Here is a 19,604-nt window from a genome sequence, read left to right as displayed (position 1 = left end):
GGAGGGGGGAAACTTTATCATGCAGAAAGTGGTGAGAGTGTGGAACAAGCTGCCAGAGGAAGAGGCGAATTCAGGCTTCATTTTAACATGGCAACCCAGTTAGTGTAGCAGTTAGTGCAACGCTGTTAGAGTGCCAGCGATCAGGACTGGGGTTCCAATCCCACTCTGTCTACAAGAAGTTTATACATTCTCCCTGTATCTCTATGGGTTTCCACTGGATGCTCCGGTTTTCTCCCACAGTTCAAAACGGACCAGGTGTTGTATGTCAATTAGGTGTGATTGGGCGGCATGGGCTTGTGGGTCGAAAGGGTCTGGTCTGTTACTGTGCTGTATGTCTAATTTTTTTTTAATTTAAAAAAATTTAATTCAAGAGAAATATGGACAGGTACATGGTTGGAAGGGTTATGGAGGAATATGGTCTGGGTGCTGGTCAGTGGGACTAGACAGAATAATAGTCAGCACAGACTGGAAGAGCTGAAGGGCCCGATCTCTGCCTGTACATTCTATGGTTCAAATGGCATTGACAGGCTAAACAGTTTTGGATTTTATTCCTGCAGCATAAAAGAATGAGGGGCAATTTGATAGAGGTAAACAAAATTATGAGGGTATAAATGGAGTAAATGCAAGTAGATGTTTTCCATTAAGGGTAGGTGAGATACAAACCAGAGGAATGGGTCAAGGGTGAAAGTTAAGAGTGGAACATTGGGGGCGGAGCGGGCAGGATGGGAACTTCTTCATGCAGAGAGCGGTGAGAGTGTGGAACAAGCTGAAGTGGTGAATGTGGGCACGACTTTGACATTGAAGAAAAAAATTGGTCAGGTCCATGGAGGGGAGGGGAATGGACGTGGTGCAGGTGAATGCGATAAGGTAGAATAATAGTTTGGGCATGGACAAGATGGGTTAAAGGGCCTGCTTCTGTTCTGTGGTTCGAAAGATTTCTGCCAGCACTTCATTTGCCTTTGACGAGGCACCTGTTACTGCCAAAATGCAGTGCTACGGAGCTCAGCACCCTTCTTCTACAGAGCCTGGGTTTGAAAGGGTAACAAACCTTTAAGTAGATGCTCTGGCCCCAAACACAAGCGATCCACCCAATACCACCCCTCCCCACCCCAAGCACATACTAACTTCGTGCTGGCTTCTTGCTGCAGTGAGAGGTGGCAGGCAAGCAACAGATCGGATCCTGCTTAATCCACTCCGACCGGAGGGCAGCCAGCATGCTTGAGGGAGACGGCTCGACTTCACTGGCCGAGGTGATCACCATTGGTGCGAATCTTCGCAGCGGTCACCCGCCGGATGCGTGACGAGATTGGAAAGGCCCAGGAGGGGGAGGGAGTAGCAACCAGAAGGTGAAGGAAAGGTTCCCGTGGAACAGCGCCAACTTTTCCTTCACACCCAGGTCGAGGATTCCGTTGGATACTCCACGCAGTGGCTGTCCAGGGGTAGCAGTGTGTGAGGATCACGTGTTAACCTGCCAGCTTCCGAATGGCCAGGGCAGTCAGCCACAGGGATGATCAGCTCTTGATGGTGGAACCCAGCAGTGGCCAGTGTAGGTCAATTATCAGGTGTCACCCAGATATCTCTCCACTCGTCCCCAAAAAGTAGTCACGACAAGTGTAAAGATTCTGTGCCCCCACCTCTCTCTCTCGTGCATACAACACAGAAAAAGCCAAGGGTTTGCAACAAGAGATCTGCTTCAGACTTTTACAGATAAGTCAGGAGCCCAAGTTGGTGGGGGAGATGAGAGGACTGTTTATACTGCAGCAGATCTCACACACACACACACACAAAGGTTCTGCTTCCAGAAGGGAAATGGAAGAGAAGGCAGCAGCTCAGTTCTGTGTCCAGACCCACTTATGGATCTGGCGCTGAGTGTGTATGTATAGATTTCTTTTTGTTTCAAATTGACACACTGCACGTGCTTAAAAGCCCTTCCTTTCGTTTATAAATACATCCCAGGGACGCCACTGTCCCGTGATCGGTGCCAACTTGCCGTTCTCCCTGCTGTGGGGGGCGGGGGAACCAACTCTGTCCTTTGGGATGAGGATCCTTCGCCTTGCAGAACTTGGAAGGCGAGCCAGGTGCAAGTCTTATTCTGCCCCGAATGAAATATTTTGATGCCCACAAGGTTTTTTTTTGTTTTCACACACCAGCTGGATGGAAAGAACACAGCTCCTCACGACTGCATGTAAAAAGGCAAGGCCCACAGTTTTGCTGGTGTTGAATCACTTCCCGGCACGGAGGAGAGACGTTTCTTTTGTGTCCTTTTCCTTTAAAATTCCTGGCGAGTTTGGCAGCAGGTCGCTTGCAATCCCCGAGGTCGGCGTTCAGTCGAGCATTAGGATGAAACAAAAAAAGTTGGCCACCTCCGAGCGACACGAGAGAAGGGAAGGGTTGAGGAGGAGGAGGAAAGTTTACGCCCCCCACCCCCCCTCTCTCTGCTCACGGAGCTGCGATGCTCCCCGGCGCGGCTGCTCCTGTTGCCGGAGCCTGGTCGCCTGAAACGGACCACATCGCCGGGGCTTCGCTCAGCGGTTTGCAAAACGCCGGCCTCCCCGCGTCGCAAAGAGGGAGGGAGGGGAAAGAGGAGAGACTGAGGAGGGGCGGGGAAGTAAAAGGCAAGTCGGGCTGTCCTCCACCGCCCTCCTGGAGTGAGTGAGCCGAGCGTCTCCACGGCCGGGAGGGGAGGGGTGGGCTTAAACGCGTTGGTGCAATCCAGGAGGAAGAGATGCGAACAGACATCAACAGCTGGGCTGGGTGGTATGAGAGGGAGGGGTTGTGCAGGGAAAATAATCAGTGCCGCGTCCACACCCAGCCCGGAGACGGGGAGACTAAAAGCTGCAGCGCGGATGGCGACTGAACACCGGCTGCGAATGCAATCTGCAATTACAGCAATGCACCCGGCTGCATTTCACTGCAAGGCTCCTGCGAGGAAAGGAGGGAGGGGAGCGCACCCACCTCCCCACCCACCCCTGGCACGCCGCCTGGTCCCGGGATGGTCGGGTCCGTCCCGCACCACCTCCATTTATAGTCAGGGAGCGGGCGGTAAATTTAGCAACAGGGCACAATCGCACTCTCTCCCCCATGTCTCTCCCTGTCCCTTTCCCCCTGCCCTCTAATAGGGGAAAGGCACACCCAACAACCCCCCCCCCCCCCAACCCAGATCGGCCACTAGGTCATTGACACAGTACCTTGCACTGTTAATTGCTTCCCTGAGCCCACCCCAGTGGGGTGAGCAGGAAAGGAGGGACCACCCGGGAAAAACTGGGGTTGCTCTTTTTTATATTAAATTTAAATAAGGCCAGAAGATATGGGAACAGAAATTCAGCCCAGCCATTTAATCATGAGCTGATTCATTCTCCCACTCAGCCCCAATGCCCGGCCTTCTCCCCATAATCTGTGATGCCCTGGCTGATGAACTGATTAATTTCTCCTTAAATACATCCAATGACCTGGTCTCCACATCTGCTTGCGGTTACAAATTCACTTCCCCCTAGCTGAAGAAATTCCTCCACGCCTCTTTTCTGAGTGTATGCTCTTCAATCCTGAAGTTGTGCCTTCTTGTCCGAGATACTACCTAGTATTAAACAATAAGGAAACAACGTGTCCATGCCAACTAAGTTATCTCCCTGAACTAGTTCCATTCGCCTGCCTTTGCCCCATAATCCTCCATGTACCCATTCCAATGCCCCAAAAGAGTGAAACACGAAAGTCTGCGGATGCTGTGATTGAAGTAAAACCACATCGAAATGCTGGAGTGAAGAGATATTACTGACGTTTCCAGCCTGAGCCCTCCTTCAAGACACAAGCAAAGAACAGGAAGCATCTGAATAAAGACAGAAAAATGACTGGGGGAGGACTCCAGACCAACAACCAAAAGGTGTTCATTGGATAGGTTGAGGAGAGAATCGATTTTGGCTGTGAATGGAGACAGAGGGAAAGGGAAGAAAGATCGAGCCGGGGGAAAGGCGACAGAAGGAAGATGGGAGGGTGGTTTAATAGAAACCAGAAAAGTCAATGTTAATACCGTCTGGTTGGAGGGTGCCCAGGTGGAAGATGAATCGTTTTTCTAATATGCAGGTGGTCGCCTTCTGGCAGTGCATGAGACCATGGACGGACAAGTTGTTGTGGGAATCGGGTGGAGAATTGGCCACTGGGAGATCAACGCTGTTGCAGCTGACAGAGCTGAGGTGCTCAGTGAAGCGATCTCCCAGACTGTGCCCAATCTCAATACCCCAACAATTTCTCTCGTAGCTCGTCCCCCCCCCCAACCCTCGGGGAAAATTGAATATTCACCTTAACTATGTTGCTCCTGATTTTATGAACTTCTATAGGACGACGGACTCTCCGAGGGGCCAATAGCGGCTTTGGAAGACGACACGAGAGTCTGGAAAAACCTCACAAAGATCAGCGTGTACAGAGCCGTTGTCATACCCACACTCCTGTTCGGCTCCAAATCATGGGTCCTCTACCGGCATCACCTACGGCTCCTACAACGCTTCCACCAGCGTTGTCTCCGCTCCATCCACAACATTCATTGGAGCGACTTCGTCCCTAACGTCAAAGTACTCGAGATGGCAGAGGCCAACAGCATCGAGTCCACGCTGCTGAAGATCCAGCTGCGCTGGGTGGGTCACGTCTCCAGAATGGAGGACCATCGCCTTCCCAAGATCGTGTTATATGGCGAGCTCTCCACTGGCCACCGTGACAGAGGTGCACCAAAGAAGAGGTACAAGGACTGCCTAAAGAAAGCTCTTGGTGCCTGCCACATTGACCACCGCCAGATCGGCGGGCAGCAGCCTCCTTTGAAGAAGACCGCAGAGCCCACCTCACTGACAAAAGACAAAGGAGGAAAAACCCAAAACCCAACCCCAACCAACCAATTTTCCCCTGCAACCGTGTCTGCCTGTCCCGCATCGGAGTTGTCAGCCACAAACGAGCCTGCAGCTGACGTGGACATTTACCCCCTCCATAAATCTTCGTCCGCGAAGCCAAGCCTAAGAAGAAAAGAAAAAAAGAATAGGTTCCCCTTCAGTCTCCAAGGGGAAAAGTCCTAGCCTTGGTAAATATTCTGGTGAATCTTTTCTGAATAGAAGAGAGAACATAAACTATAACAGAATACAATAGAGGCCCTTCTATTGAGGCCAATGCTGTGCTGACCCATATATTCATTTAAAAAAAGTACTAAACCCTCCATACCTCATAATCCACATCTCGCTGTGTAAAAAGAAAAACCCCGATGTCTCCCCTAAACTTCCCTCCCTTCACTTTGTTCATTTGTCCTCTGGTGTTTGCTGTTCGCACCCTGGGAAAAAGGTGCTGGCTATCCACCCTTCTATGCCTTTCAAAATCTTGTAAACCTCTATCAGTTCTCCTCTCATCCTTTTATGCTCCAAAGAGAAAAGTCCCATCTCTGCTAAACTTGCCTCATAAGACTCGTTTTCCAATCCAGGCAACATCCTGGTAAATCTCCTCTGCACCCCCTCCATAGATTCCACATCTTTCCTATAATGAGGTGACCAGAACCGAACATGACCTCTCTACTAAACCTAATCCCCCTATTAATGAATCCCAGAATCCCATAAGTCTTCTTAACTATCCTATCAACCTGTGTGGTGACCTTGAGGGATGTATGAATTTGGACGCCAATGTCCCTCTGTTCATCCACACTCTCAAGTAACTGACCATCAGTCTTCTGGTTTGTCCTTCCAAAATACATCACCTCACAATTGCCTGGATTGAACTTCATCTGGCACTTTCCTGCCCAACTCTACATCCTGTTTATATCCTTTTGTAATCTACAACAGCCTTCAGCTGTCAATCTTCATGTCATCCGCAAACTGACCGACCCATCCTTCCACCTCTTCATCCAGGTCATTTATTTTTTTTTTTTTTTTTTTTTTTTTTTAAATTTTTTTATTTTTCACACCATAAATCACATTAGCCATGATATACACAATTTCTTTTTCACACATATACAGTGACTTTTTCTCCCCCCCCCCTTTCCTCCCAAACCACCCCCCCACCCCCCCTCTCATCCATTTTAGGTATACAATCTAGGTTGCATTAATCCAGTCAGACAATGTTGTCATTCAACAAAATTACACCAGAAATTCTACTGAGTCCATTCTTTTCTTTCCTTCTCCTTCCATCAACTTAGGTAATGTTTGTCCCCGGTAGGTTTTCGCTATTGTATTTAATGTAAGGCTCCTATACTTGTTCGAATATTTCAATATTATTTCTTAACCAATATGTTATTTTTTCTAATGGAATACATTTATTCATTTAAATTTGGTAGTTTCTTCCTTTTAATTTGGTTATGTATTCCATTAATATTTAAAGACATATAGTTCAGCGTAGCCCTTTTATATTTTGTTTATCTTCTCTTTCCGTTTTTCCATCATTACCTTTCCTCCTTTTCCATTTCTGTTTTCTTATTTTCAACTCTTTATAAGACAACATTCCTACAACATCCAACATTTTCCTTATTCTCCTATTTCTATCTTATTTATTCCCAATCTCCCATTCACCTCCTGAGTTGTCCTTTATCCCTTGTCGGACAACCACATCTCCCCTCTCCATTTGGATTTGCGAATCCACTCGCAAGCGTCAACTGATTTTGCAGTGACCGCTATTTCCCCCCACCCCGCCTCCCCCAGAAAAGATTTCACTTTTCATATGTCACAAAGGTCACTCTTTTAATTCCCTCCTTATTCTCTCTATTCCATTACCTTCCCTTATTAATTTTTGTCTATACTATCTATATTTTCCTCTAAGTACAGATACATTCACGTATGCTCCTTGTCTCTATTCACTCTTATACCTCTTTACCCGCATACATATCAATCGTGATCATTTTTACTCTCATTACCCGTCTTCATCCCTCAGTCTATTTTTGTCTTTACCCACATACATATCAATTGTGATCATCTTAACTCTCATTACCCGTCTTCCTCCCTCAGTCTATTTTTGTAATTGTTCTGCAAATTTTCGTGCTTCTTCTGGATCCGAGAATAGTCTGTTTTGTTGTCCTGGAATAAATATTTTCAATACCGCTGGATGCTTTAGTATAAATTTATACCCTTTCTTCCATAAAATCGCCTTTGCTGTATTGAACTCTTTTCTCTTCTTTAGGAGTTCAAAACTTATATCTGGATAAATGAAGATTTTTTGCCCTTTATACTCCAGTGGTTTGTTGCCCTCTCTTACTTTTTCCATTGTCTTCTCCAGTACCTTTTCTCTTGTAGTATATCTTAGGAATTTTACTACAATAGATCTTGGTTTTTGTTGTGGTTGTGGTTTAGAGGCCAATACTCTATGTGCCCTTTCTATTTCCAATTCTTGCTGTAGTTCTGGACATCCTAGGGTCTTAGGGATCCACTCTTTTATAAACTCCCTCATATTCTTGCCTTCTTCATCTTCCTTAAGGCCCACTATCTTTATGTTATTTCTTCTGTTATGGTTTTCCATTGTATCTATTTTTTGAGCTAGTAGTTCTTGTGTCTCTTTAGTTTTTTTATTAGATTTCTCCAATTTCTTTTTTAAGTCTTCTACCTCCATTTCTGCTGCTACTGCCCGCTCTTCCATCTTGTCCATTTTCTTTCCCATTTCTGTTAAGGTCATCTCCATTTTAATTATTTTCTCCTCTGTGTTGTTTATTCTTTTTCTTAAATCCTTAAATTCCTGTGTTTGCCATTCTTTAAATGATTCCATGTATCCTCTAATAAGAGCAAGTATATCCTTTACCTTGCCTCTCTTTTCTTCTTCTATTTCACCATACTCTTCCTCTTCTTCTTCCTCTGGGTTGACCATCTGTTGTTTCTTTGTTGCCCTTTCCTCCTCTTCTATCTCGTTTCTATTGTCTTCTGTGGTCTCTTCTTGCTGCAGGTGTTCTGCAGCTGTCGTTGCCGGCTGTGGAGATCGACTCCCCAGCTGGTCCCCCCTCCCGTCGGTGTGTTTTTTTTCATTCGCATCGCGCATGCGCGAAACTTCGCGCATGCGCGGTTGCGCACTTTTACTCGGCTCTGCGAGCCATTTTTGTAGTCCATTATTTACCGACCTGAGGGAGCGGGTTTCTCTCTCCGCAGCGGGCCTCTTCGGACAGGTAAGGCCTTCACCTTTTTCCTCCTTTGTCTTCTCTTCCTCTCTTCTTACCGTTGCTTTCGATTTTTCTTTTTTTGTCGCCATCTTCTTTCCACCTTTATACTCACTTTTCTGTAACTTTTATTTCTGTGCCTTTGTGTTTTCTCTTGTTTTTCCCGACTTTTCTGGAGAGGGCTGGAGTTCACCGTCCGGCCACTACTCCATTGCGTGACTCCTTCCAGGTCATTTATAAAGATCACAAAGAGGAGCAGGGGTCCCATAACAGACCCCTGGAACACTCCACTAGTCTCTGACCTCCAGGCAAAATACTTCCCTTCCACTACTACTCTCTACTTTTTACATACAAGCCAATATTTTTATTTTCAAAACCAAGGTTCCATGGATTCCCACTTGAGTGACCTGTTGTCCACCTTCTGAGAATAAAAGATTAAGAATACCACAGGTTTCAACACATACATTCACCTGTTAATTGCAACTATTAAAGTCTAGAGAACAGTGGTATATTTGAAATGAGTTAAATGAGGGCTGAAAATGACCCCAGATCTGATCTGGACGAATTCTGCTGACGTTGGGGAGAGTTCAGAGGAGATTCACAAGAATGATTTCAGGAATGAAAGGGTTATCATAGGAGGAACATTTTACAGATCTTGGCCTGTACTCATTGGAATTTAGGAGAATGTGGGGGGGGGGGGGGGGAGGGCACCAGAATCTCATTGAAACATTTCAAATGTTGAAAGGCGTGGACAGAGAAGATGTATAAAGGTTGTTTCCCACAGTGGGCGGGTCCACAAGAGGGCAGAACTTCAGGAATGAAGGACATTTGCTTAGAACAGAGATGTGCAGGAATGGTAAGTCGGTGAAATCGGTGGTAGTTGTGATGGCCAGGTCATTGGATATATTTTAGGCAAAGATTGATATTGATAGATTCTTGATTAGCCAGGGCATGAAAGGTTATGGGGAGAAGGCCAGGCAGTGGGGCTGAGTGGGAGAATGGGTAAATGGTGGAGCCGTCTCGATAGGCTGAAATAGCCTAGTTCTGCTCCTATGTCTTGTGGTCTTGTAGTTGTGTTAACCCAGAATAATTTAATATTCCACCACGAGCTTAGGCTCTTGGACCCAAGGAAGCAGAATTAGATCTTCACCAGGTGTTGCCTTGTGGGCCAGACACTTATGGGAAGGAGTTGGGATACGCTGAAGGGGAGGCAAACTTTCGGAATGGGACATGGAGAAATTTTTTCACTGTGAGGATTCTGAATCTTTGAAGTGATCTCTCCATTACACGAGGCCGAGAATTCAAGTGAATAGGATAGTTAAGAAGTCAGGGATTGAGTTCAGGAGTTGTGAGATGACGTTGAAGCTCTATAAATCTCTGGTAAAACTACACTTGGAATATTGAGTTCAGTGCTGGTTGCCTCATTACGTGAAGGATGTGGAGGCTGTGGAGAGGGGGCAGAGGAGATTCACCAGGATGTTGCCTGGATTGAGAAACAAGTCTTATGAGTCAAGGTTAGCAGAACTCTCTGGAGCGACAAAGGATGATAGACTTAATAGAGGTCTACAGGTTTATGAGAAGCGTAGATAGAGTAGACAGCCAGCATCTTTTTCCTAGGGCAGGAGTTGCAAACACCAGAGAACATCTGTACAAAGTGGAGACATCAGGGGCAAGTTATTTTTAAACATTGTTGTGGGTGCCTGGAATGCTTTGCCAGAGGTGGGGAGCAATAGGAGGGGGTTTAAAAGACATGGATGAAAGAAAAATGAAGGGTTTTGAGGCAGGAAGGTTTTTTTTTCGGTGGGTTTCTATAGTTTGGCACAATATCATAATGTTCTATGTTTTCATTTCATACCTTGATAAAAGAAAATTCATCCACTTTAAATTACCTCCCGCTAACCTGGTCACCATACCCCCTTGTTAGTGACTCTCCCACTCCTTAATACATCTCACCTGTTCTGTAAAACCCCCTTAGGATCTTATACATCTGAATAAGGTCACTTCTTGTCCCTCTCAACTCTAAAGATTACAGACTCAGACTGTATTGCCTCTCTTGATGGGACACAATTTTGTCCCACGAGCTAAAAGGATACATTTCCAAACTTGGCCAATAGATTTCTGGAATGATGAAGGGGTTCAGATGCAGCTATAAATTCCTACAACAATTTCTTACCATCAGAGTTATACAGCATGGAGACAGGTCCTTTGGCCCAACTCATCCATGCTGACCAAGTTGTCCACCTAAGCTGGACCCATTTGCTTGTGTTTGGCCACATCCTTGCAAGCTTTTCTCTTTGGAACGACAGAGGAGGACAAGTGACTTCACAGAGATGTATAAGATTATGAGGGGCTTAGATAGGTTGGATAGCCAGCACCTTTTCCTTGAGCAATGGTAGCAAATAACAAAGCCCATATGTTTAAGGTGAGGGGAAGGAGGTTTAGGGGAGATATTATCTTATATATACACAAAGTGATAGGTGCCTGGAATACATTGCTAGGTGGTGGTTTGTACAATAGAAACATTTAAAGCAGCCATTGTCTACCTTGCTTTTCACTATGGCCCCCTTCAGACTCTGCTCAAAGTTTATGGGCCCCTTCCCTGTGAAGTAGTTTAGTTGGTTTCTTCTGCACTTCTCTCCTACCAACTACATAAAAACAAAAAATATTTAGGATTTCAGTCCATAGCTCCCCTTTGTACTGGAGTCTGTGCAGCAGTAGCGGCTGCAGGTCCGCTGGAGATGAATCCATGGACTCTCAGTGACTCTGAAGGGATGTTCTTTTGCTTTTTTTTCTTTTGTACTTACTGTTATGGGCGTCATGGTCTTACAGCAGGTAAACGTTAAAGTACATCATGTATGTTACATTTTTAATGTTTTATTACGTGACAATAGAAGGAACCTTGGAACCTTAAATGTGGCCTCTGCTAAGAATGGCCAATTTCACAAAATCATATAGGAGCAGAAGCAGGCCAATCAGCCCATCAAATCTGCCCACCATTCTAACTGTGACCTGATCCATCTTCCCACTCAGCCCCACTCCCCGGCTTTCTCCCCGTAACCCTTGATGCCCTGATTAATCAAATACCTGTCAATCTCTGCCTTAAATGCACCCAACAATCTCACTTTCACAGCTGCCTGTAGCAACAAGTTCCAGACTCTCAATCCTCTGGATAAAGACATTTTTTCACATCTGTTTTAAATTGACACTCTTTTATCCTGAAGTTGTGCCCTCTTGTCCTAGACTCCCCAAGCAACCTTGCCACATCTACTCTGACCAGGCCTTTCAGCATTTGAAATGCCTCATCCTTCTGTTCTCCATCGAATACAGTCCAAGAGCTGACAATCATTCCTCATATGCTAACCTTTTCATTCTAGTAAATCTTCTCTGAACCAACCCCAGCACCAACAATCTTTCTCAAATAAGGCACCCAAAATTGTCATTTAAAGGACTCTCAGATAGCACAGAGAGGAAGGGAAGAGTTAGATTGTTGCAGACTAGGGGTTATATAGGTCATCTTAAAATAGTGGGCAGAAGGGCCTGTGCTGTAACATTCTATGTTCTAAGCTTTTCCTACATAAATGTCTTTGTAAAGTTCTATTTGTACCCACCTCCACCACTTTCTCCTCCAACTTCTTCATGTAGTGTGATAAAGTTGCCCCTTTAAATGTTTATGCTCTCACCTTCTATTTTTAGACACCTCTTCCCTGGTAAAAGGGCTGTAATCAACCACATTATCACCCTCCTGATTTTATAAACTATAACACCAAGTCAAGTTTATTGTTATCCAATTGTACAAGTCCAACCCAACCAAACAGCGTTCTCCAGTCCTCGATGCAAAACATGCAAACTCACAGCCAGCCATAGCACATATACAGGTAACAGTCCACGTGCAGGACAAGTGTTTCATCGACACAAAGAAATATGGTTTCGTGAATATGAGCGTCTCGGAGTGTAAGTGGTAGCCATTCCTTTGGCCGTTCTTCAGCCTGGTGGTGCCGGCTCTGATCCTCCTGCATCTCTTCCCCCCCACCGACGGGAGCAGCTGGAAGATGCCGTGCATCCCTCAGCCTTCCAGGGGAAAAAAAATTAAATCAGTCTTCATTTTGTATCATGTGTGCAAATTCTTTGGCTTGGCTTCGCGGACGAAGATTTATGGAGGGGGTAAAAAGTCCACGTCAGCTGCAGACTCGTTTGTGGCTGACAAGTCCGATGCGGGACAGGCAGACACGGTTGCAGGGGAAAATTGGTTGGTTGGGGATGGGTGTTGGGTTTTTCCTCCTTTGCCTTTTGTCAGTGAGGTAGGCTCTGTGGTCTTCTTCAAAGGAGGTTGCTGCCCGCCAAACTGTGAGGCGCCAAGATGCACGGTTTGAGGCGATATCAGCCCACTGGCGGTGGTCAATGTGGCAGGCACCAAGAGATTTCTTTAGGCAGTCCTTGTACCTTTTCTTTGGTGCACCTCTGTCACGGTGGCCAGTGGAGAGCTCGCCATATAACACGATCTTGGGAAGGCGATGGTCCTCCATTCTGGAGACGTGACCCATCCAGCGCAGCTTGATCTTCAGCAGCGTGGACTCGATGCTGTCGACCTCTGCCATCTCGAGTACTTCGACGTTAGGGATGTAAGCGCTCCAATGGATGTTGAGGATGGAGCGGAGACAACGCTGGTGGAAGCGTTCTAGGAGCCGTAGGTGGTGCCGGTAGAGGACCCATGATTCGGAGCCGAACAGGAGTGTGGGTATGACAACGGCTCTGTATACGCTTATCTTTGTGAGGTTTTTCAGTTGGTTTTTTTTCCAGACTCTTTTGTGTAGTCTTCCAAAGGCGCTATTTGCCTTGGCGAGTCTGTTGTCTATCTCATTGTCGATCCTTGCATCTGATGAAATGGTGCAGCCGAGATAGGTAAACTGGTTGACCGTTTTGAGTTTTGTGTGCCCGATGGAGATGTGGGGGGGCTGGTAATCATGGTGGGGAGCTGGCTGATGGAGGACCTCAGTTTTCTTCAGGCTGACTTCCAGGCCAAACATTTTGGCAGTTTCCGCAAAGCAGGACGTCAAGCGCTGAAGAGCTGGCTCTGAATGGGCAACTAAAGCGGCATCGTCTGCAAAGAGTAGTTCACGGACAAGTTTCTCTTGTGTCTTGGTGTGAGCTTGCAGGCGCCTCAGATTTTTTTTTTTTTTTTTTTTTTTTTTAAATTTTTTTATTTTTCACACCATAAATCACATTAGCCATGATATACACTATTTCTTTTCACACATATACAGTGACTTTTTCTCCCCCCCCCCTTTCCTCCCAAACCACCCCCCCACCCCCCCCTCTCATCCATTTTAGGTATACAATCTAGGTTGCATTAAGCCAGTCAGACAATGTTGTCATTCAACCAAATTACACCAGAAATTCTACTGAGTCCATTCTTTTCTTTCCTTCTCCTTCCATCAACTTAGGTAATGTTTGTCCCCGGTAGGTTTTTGCTATTGTATTTAATGTAAGGCTCCTATACTTGTTCGAATATTTCAATGTTATTTCTTAACCAATATGTTATTTTTTCTAATGGAATACATTTATTCATTTAAATTTGGTAGTTTCTTCCTTTTAATTTGGTTATGTATTCCATTAATATTTAAAGACATATAGTTCAGCGTAGCCCTTTTATATTTTGTTTATCTTCTCTTTCCGTTTTTCCATCATTACCTTTCCTCCTTTTCCATTTCTGTTTTCTTATTTTCAACTCTTTATAAGACAACATTCCTACAACATCTAACATTTTCCTTATTCTCCTATTTCTATCTTATTTATCCCCAATCTCCCCTTCACCTCCTGAGTTGTCCTTTATCCCTTGTCGGACAACCACATCTCCCCTCTCCATTTGGATTTGCGAATCCACTCGCAAGCGTCAACTGATTTTGCAGTGACCGCTATTTCCCCCCACCCCGCCTCCCCCAGAAAAGATTTCACTTTTCATATGTCACAAAGGTCCCTCTTTTAATTCCCTCCTTATTCTCTCTATTCCATTACCTTCCCTTATTAATTCTTGTCTATACTATCCATATTTTCCTCTAAGTACAGATACATTCATGTATGCTCATTGTCTCTATTCACTCTTATACCTCTTTACCTGCATACATATCAATCGTGATCATTTTTACTCTCATTACCCGTCTTCATCCCTCAGTCTATTTTTGTCTTTACCCACATACATATCAGTCGTGATCATTTTAACTCTCATTACCCGTCTTCCTCCCTCAGTCTATTTTTGTAATTGTTCTGCAAATTTTCGTGCTTCTTCTGGATCCGCGAATAGTCTGTTTTGTTGTCCTGGAATAAATATTTTCAATACCGCTGGATGCTTTAGTATAAATTTATACCCTTTCTTCCATAAAATCTCAGGCGCCTCAGATTGAAGAGACTGCCATCCGTGCGGTACCGGATGTAAACAGCGTCTTCATTGTTGGGGTCTTTCATGGCTTGGTTCAGCATCATGCTGAAGAAGATTGAAAAGAGGGTTGGTGCCAGAACACAGCCTTGCTTCACGCCATTGTTAATGGAGAAGGGTTCAGAAAGCTCATTGCTGTATCTGACCCGACCTTGTTGGTTTTCGTGCAGTTGGATAATCATGTTGAGGAACTTTGGGGGACATCCGATGCGCTCTAGTATTTGCCAAAGTCCTTTCCTGCTCACGGTGTCGAAGGCTTTGGTGAGGTCAACAAAGGTGATGTAGAGTCCTTTGTTTTGTTCTCTGCATTTTTCTTGGAGCTGTCTGAGGGCAAAGACCATGTCAGTAGTTCCTCTGTTTGCGCGAAAGCCGCACTGTGATTCTGGGAGAATATTCTCGGCGACACTAGGTATTATTCTATTTAGTAGAATCCTAGCGAAGATTTTGCCTGCAATGGAGAGCAACGTGATTCCCCTGTAGCTTGAGCAGTCTGATTTCTCGCCTTTGTTTTTGTACAGGGTGATGATGGTGGCATCACGAAGATCCTGAGGCAGTTTACCTTGGTCCCAACAAAGCTTGAAAAACTCATGCAGTTTGGCATGCAGAGTTTTGCAAATTAATGGAGTGATAAATGTAGCAAAATGAAGAGTATATGGAAAGGAGAGTGGGATTGAACGATCAAGCGCACAAGAATGGTATTCATTACTCTATCATACACGGAGAATCGGTTGCTGTTTCGGCCTTCTCCCCACAGTCTTTGATGCCCTGGCTAATCAAGAATCTATGGGTCTCCGGCTTGGATACACCCGATGACCTGGCCTCCGCAACCTGCTGTGGCGACAAGTTCGACAGATTCACCATGCTCTGCCACGTCCCTGTTCTGAGTGGACACCCTTAATTTCTGAAGTTGTAGCTTCTTGTCCTGGACTCTCCCACTCTGGAAAGCAACCTTTCAACATCTACTCTGTGGGAATAAATTTAGGATGGAGATGAGGAGCAACTGCTTTTCCCAGAGGGTGGTGAATCTCTGAAATTCACTGCCCATTGAAGCGGTGGAGGTGACCCCAGTAAATATATTTAAGACAAGATTAGATCGATTTTTACACAGGAAGGCAATTAAGGGATAGGGGAAAAGGCAGGTGGGTGGAGATGAGCCTATCAGCAGGCTCAACGGTCCAGATGGCCTATTCCTGCTCCTAGTTCTTATGTAAGAATCCGCTAGAGACTCAAGCATAAATACCTTAGGGAGGGGGGGGGCGGGTGGTGGAGGTGGGTATAAACACCCCCACGCTGTTGCAGGAGCAGCCGTGAGGGAGCACCACTTCTCAAGAAGGAGCTGCCTTTTAGACTATACATTAATCGAAAAAGCAGCTACTCATTCAGTTGATATCATAAGGTCCCCAGGGCAATGATAAAGTGAGGCAAAGATTTTCCCATTGTCAGTTTTTTTTGAATTAATATCCCCGTTATGTGAATTTCAATTAAAATTTCCGACCATATGCCCATGCCGCTCAAATAACCTACAACCCCCAGTATATTTTGAAAGTTGGAAGGAAACTGGAGGTCCTGGAGGAAACCCACAGGGAGAACATACAAACTCCTTACAGACAGTGTGGGGGCTGCATCTCTTTCCAAATGGGAGCGGCTGAAAGATGCTGTGTGTGGGATGGAATGGGTCCTCAATGATTTCACTCGCCCTCTCTGGACAATTTTCCTGGTAGATCGTTGATGGGGGTGGGGGGTGACCCTCTCTGCCAATCTTATGGTCCTGTGAATTGACCTCCGATTAGTTTCTTTGCAGCAATTGTACTGGCCAGGACGCTCTTGACAGAGTTCCTGAAGAAGGTTGACATGAAGGTGGCTGGTAGCCTTGCCCACTCTCGTCTTCTCAATAAGTGCAGTCGCTGTTGCACCTTCCCAAACAAGTGAGGAGAGGTTGAGCCTGTTTCTTAATATGTACAACTCTGCCATTGCTTACATTAGAACTGTAAGAGCACAACACCTTCTCTGGGTATAGATGTCGTGGCAGACACCTCGAAAGCACTGTAAACCAATGCAAGTGCTTTTCCAACGCGAAGGGTGTGATCCACGGTGGTGGTCCATCCTCTACAATATAACCTGGGCATGCATAATCGGCTCGATAGTGCCAAGGAGCCCCACGTCGTCCCCGCCCGCACCAAATCTTCATGGAGCGCGTCCACGCTCCCTCGCGCATCTCCCAGCCAAGCGCGCTCCCGCTGTTTCCAGCCGGCTGGCTCGGGACTCGCCCTGGGATTGGAGAGGCGGCTTGGCGGGCGACGCCCTCCCGATTGGGCGGCGGCTTGCTCCAATCGGCGAACCGGCCTCGGCAGAGCGAGCCGGCTGATTGGCTAGTTCGCAGGGCGCACTGAGCCTTGGTGACTGCAGCCGTGAAATGCACTCGAAATATACGCACGCACACTCAGGGACGCGGAAATAATGCAGGCGTCCAGAAATACACCCAAATAAAACCACAAACGGCTCCTTGCCTGGGTGTACTGATACAAATCCAAACAGTAATAAATATATTTATAGACACAAAAACTCAGCAAAAGCGCGAGCAACGCATATTCTGGAATTTCTTCCCTGCACCTCTCCAGCAGGATCCAGAAATAAAATCATTTGTGCACACTGTATCTGATATGATCCAATTTATTACTAATCCCTGTACTGTCAGATGGACAATTCAATGGGATCTGCCATCTTTAGCTTGGCGAGGAATTATGAGAGGTCGGGACCTTTTCTCCCTGAGGCTGAGGGGTAACTTTCTAAAAGTGTAGACAAGGTACATAATCAGTTTCCACCCCCCTCCCCTCCCCTGCCCTCCCCCAGGATAAAGTAGTTCTAAAGCTAGAAGCTTTTAAGGTAAGAGGGGAACATTTTAAAAGGACACTCAACCTCTCCTCACTTGTCAGGAAGGAGCAACAGAGACTGGACTTTCTGGGAAGACTGAAGCAGGCAAAGTTACCATCCACTGACATGTCAACCTTCTACAGGAGCCCTATCCAGAGCGTCCTGGTCAGCTGCATCACAATGCGGTACAGTGGCTGTATGGAAATGGATTGGAGATCAATCCTCAGGACCATAAGACCAGCAGGGAGAATCACTGGAGTCTCTCCCACCCACCCACCAGAATCAACACAGTCTCCTGGGATCATTGTCTGGTGGGTGCGCAAAACCATTGAGGACCCCTTCCACCCACCACACAGCATCATTTTACTACATTTATCACTTCATTCATTTGTATACACAATACAATACTAAGACTGATTTAATTTTACTGGAAGGCTGAGGCGTGCAAGCAGCATCTTCCAGCTGCTCCCGTCGGGGAAGAGATACAGGAATATCAGGGCCAGCACCACCAGGCTGAGGAACAGCTTCTTCCTATGGGCAGTGAGAACGCTGAACGGCCAAAGGAACAGCTCACATTGACCACCCGAGACTCTCATAATCATAAAACACTATTTATATATTTGTAGCAGTGAACTTCTATCCAGGATATGTTTGTATGTGTGTCATGTCTGGTTGTGTGCCTGTGTGTTTTGCACCGAGGAATGGAGAATGCTGTTTTGTCGGGTACAATCAGGTGAGAATAAACGACCTCATACTGAGGGCAGTGGGTATGTGGAACTAGCTGCCAGAGGTAGTAGTAGAAGCAGGTCAATTATTACATTGAAAACATTTGGACATGTACATAGATAGGAAAGGTTTTTTCTTTCCACTCAGGTACCACTTTAAGTAATCCCTATGCCACCGGTTCTCTGTGATTAGTAAAGGATTGCTTAAGGTGGGATGTGAGTGGAAAGAAAAAGATTGAGAACCACAGGCTTAGAGGGATATGGTCATATGCAGGTAAATAGGCATATTGCCCAGTGCAGCCTGTTTCAGTGCTGTAAAGTATCAAGCCCACCCTCTTCTCTCTCATAAGAGGAGGTGGGGGAAAGAGTTCTTTCCACTGACCAATATTTATCCTACAATCACTGAAAAACAGATGGCCAGGTCACCAGAAATGGGGAGAACAACACCCCCCTCCCCATTGAAAACCATGGGAGATGAATCTACAGGAAGGTGACCGTGACAGTGGACTAACAAGGGGCTCAGGGGCTGTAGGACTCACACAGGTTCCGGGCTGATGGCAACTTGCAGTTGAAGGACTCAAACAGGCTGCGGGCTACTTGGGACTTGTGATTGAAAGATTCACACCAATCTGCTGGAGATTGGCTCACGGGAACCAGGTGTTGGAGCCAGGATTGCAGAGGGTTCAGAGAGCAAGAAGGGCTCCCGAAGGGGATTGGGAGCTAAAATCTTCCTGATCATGTTGGAAGTTTGGATCTGGAGCTCGTGTTGCCAATGGATCAAACAGGGGTCTGTGCAGCTGTAGAGGCTGCGGGAACGCAGGAGGAAAATCCGCGGACACTCAGTCTCTGAAGGGACTCTCTTTTGCTTCTCTTATTGGGGCACTAGGCAATGCTGACAGCAACTTTGCCTTACAGCAAGCAAAGGTTGAAGTATATCGTACACATTACATTAAAAAAAACAAAATCCTTCTTACCTCAATCTTCTATTTTCTTTACGTTTATGTGCCTGTCTAATAGTTACTTAAACATCCAAATGTTTCAGCCTCCACCACCACCCCTTGCAAGACATTCCTGGCAGCCCACCACTCTGTGTAAAAAAACTTACCCCTGACATTTCCCTTAAATTTTCTTCTCTTAATTTTGGATAGATGTCCTACTCTTGCTCTGGAAATCTTGAAAACCTCTACTAAGTCACCTTTCATTCTTCAATAACCAAAAAGAAAAGCCCCTAGCACTGCTAACTTTGCATCAAAAGACATTCTCCAATCCAGGCAACATCCTGGAAGAATCTTCTCTGCCCCCTCTCCATACCTTCCTCATCCTTCCTATAATGAGGTGACCAGAACTGAACACAATACCCTTAGGGTGGTCTCTTCAGAGATTTGTAGAGTTGCAACAAATCTCAACTCAGCCAGCATCATCATGAGCATTAGACTTCACTACATTAAAGAGGTGGTCTCAAAAAAGCAGCCTCCATCATTAAGTA

At 45.9% G+C, this 19,604-nt stretch overlaps 1 protein-coding gene across 4 annotated transcripts in view; it reads right to left on the bottom strand.

The window, feature by feature from the left end:
• LOC138764282 (dual specificity tyrosine-phosphorylation-regulated kinase 1A-like) overlaps positions 1-19,604 on the bottom strand; it is a 108,665-nt gene that overhangs the window by 42,849 nt on the left and 46,212 nt on the right. Inside the window, exon 1 of one of the 4 annotated variants that reach the window (XM_069939982.1) lies at positions 1,126-2,690. The exons of 2 other annotated variants lie outside the window; for them this stretch is intronic. In XM_069939982.1, the coding sequence (XP_069796083.1) occupies positions 1,126-1,261 (136 nt within the window). In that variant the 5' untranslated portion in view covers positions 1,262-2,690. Of the gene's footprint in view, positions 1-1,125; positions 2,691-19,604 lie in introns of those variants that run through there. One more of the 4 variants, XM_069939986.1, reaches the window with a different exon arrangement.

The sequence above is a fragment of the Narcine bancroftii genome, chromosome 5 (genome assembly GCF_036971445.1).
Source record: "Narcine bancroftii isolate sNarBan1 chromosome 5, sNarBan1.hap1, whole genome shotgun sequence".
Lineage (NCBI taxonomy): Eukaryota > Metazoa > Chordata > Chondrichthyes > Torpediniformes > Narcinidae > Narcine > Narcine bancroftii.
Note: the sequence above shows the minus strand (reverse complement) of the source record. Positions and strands in the feature narration are given on the sequence as shown.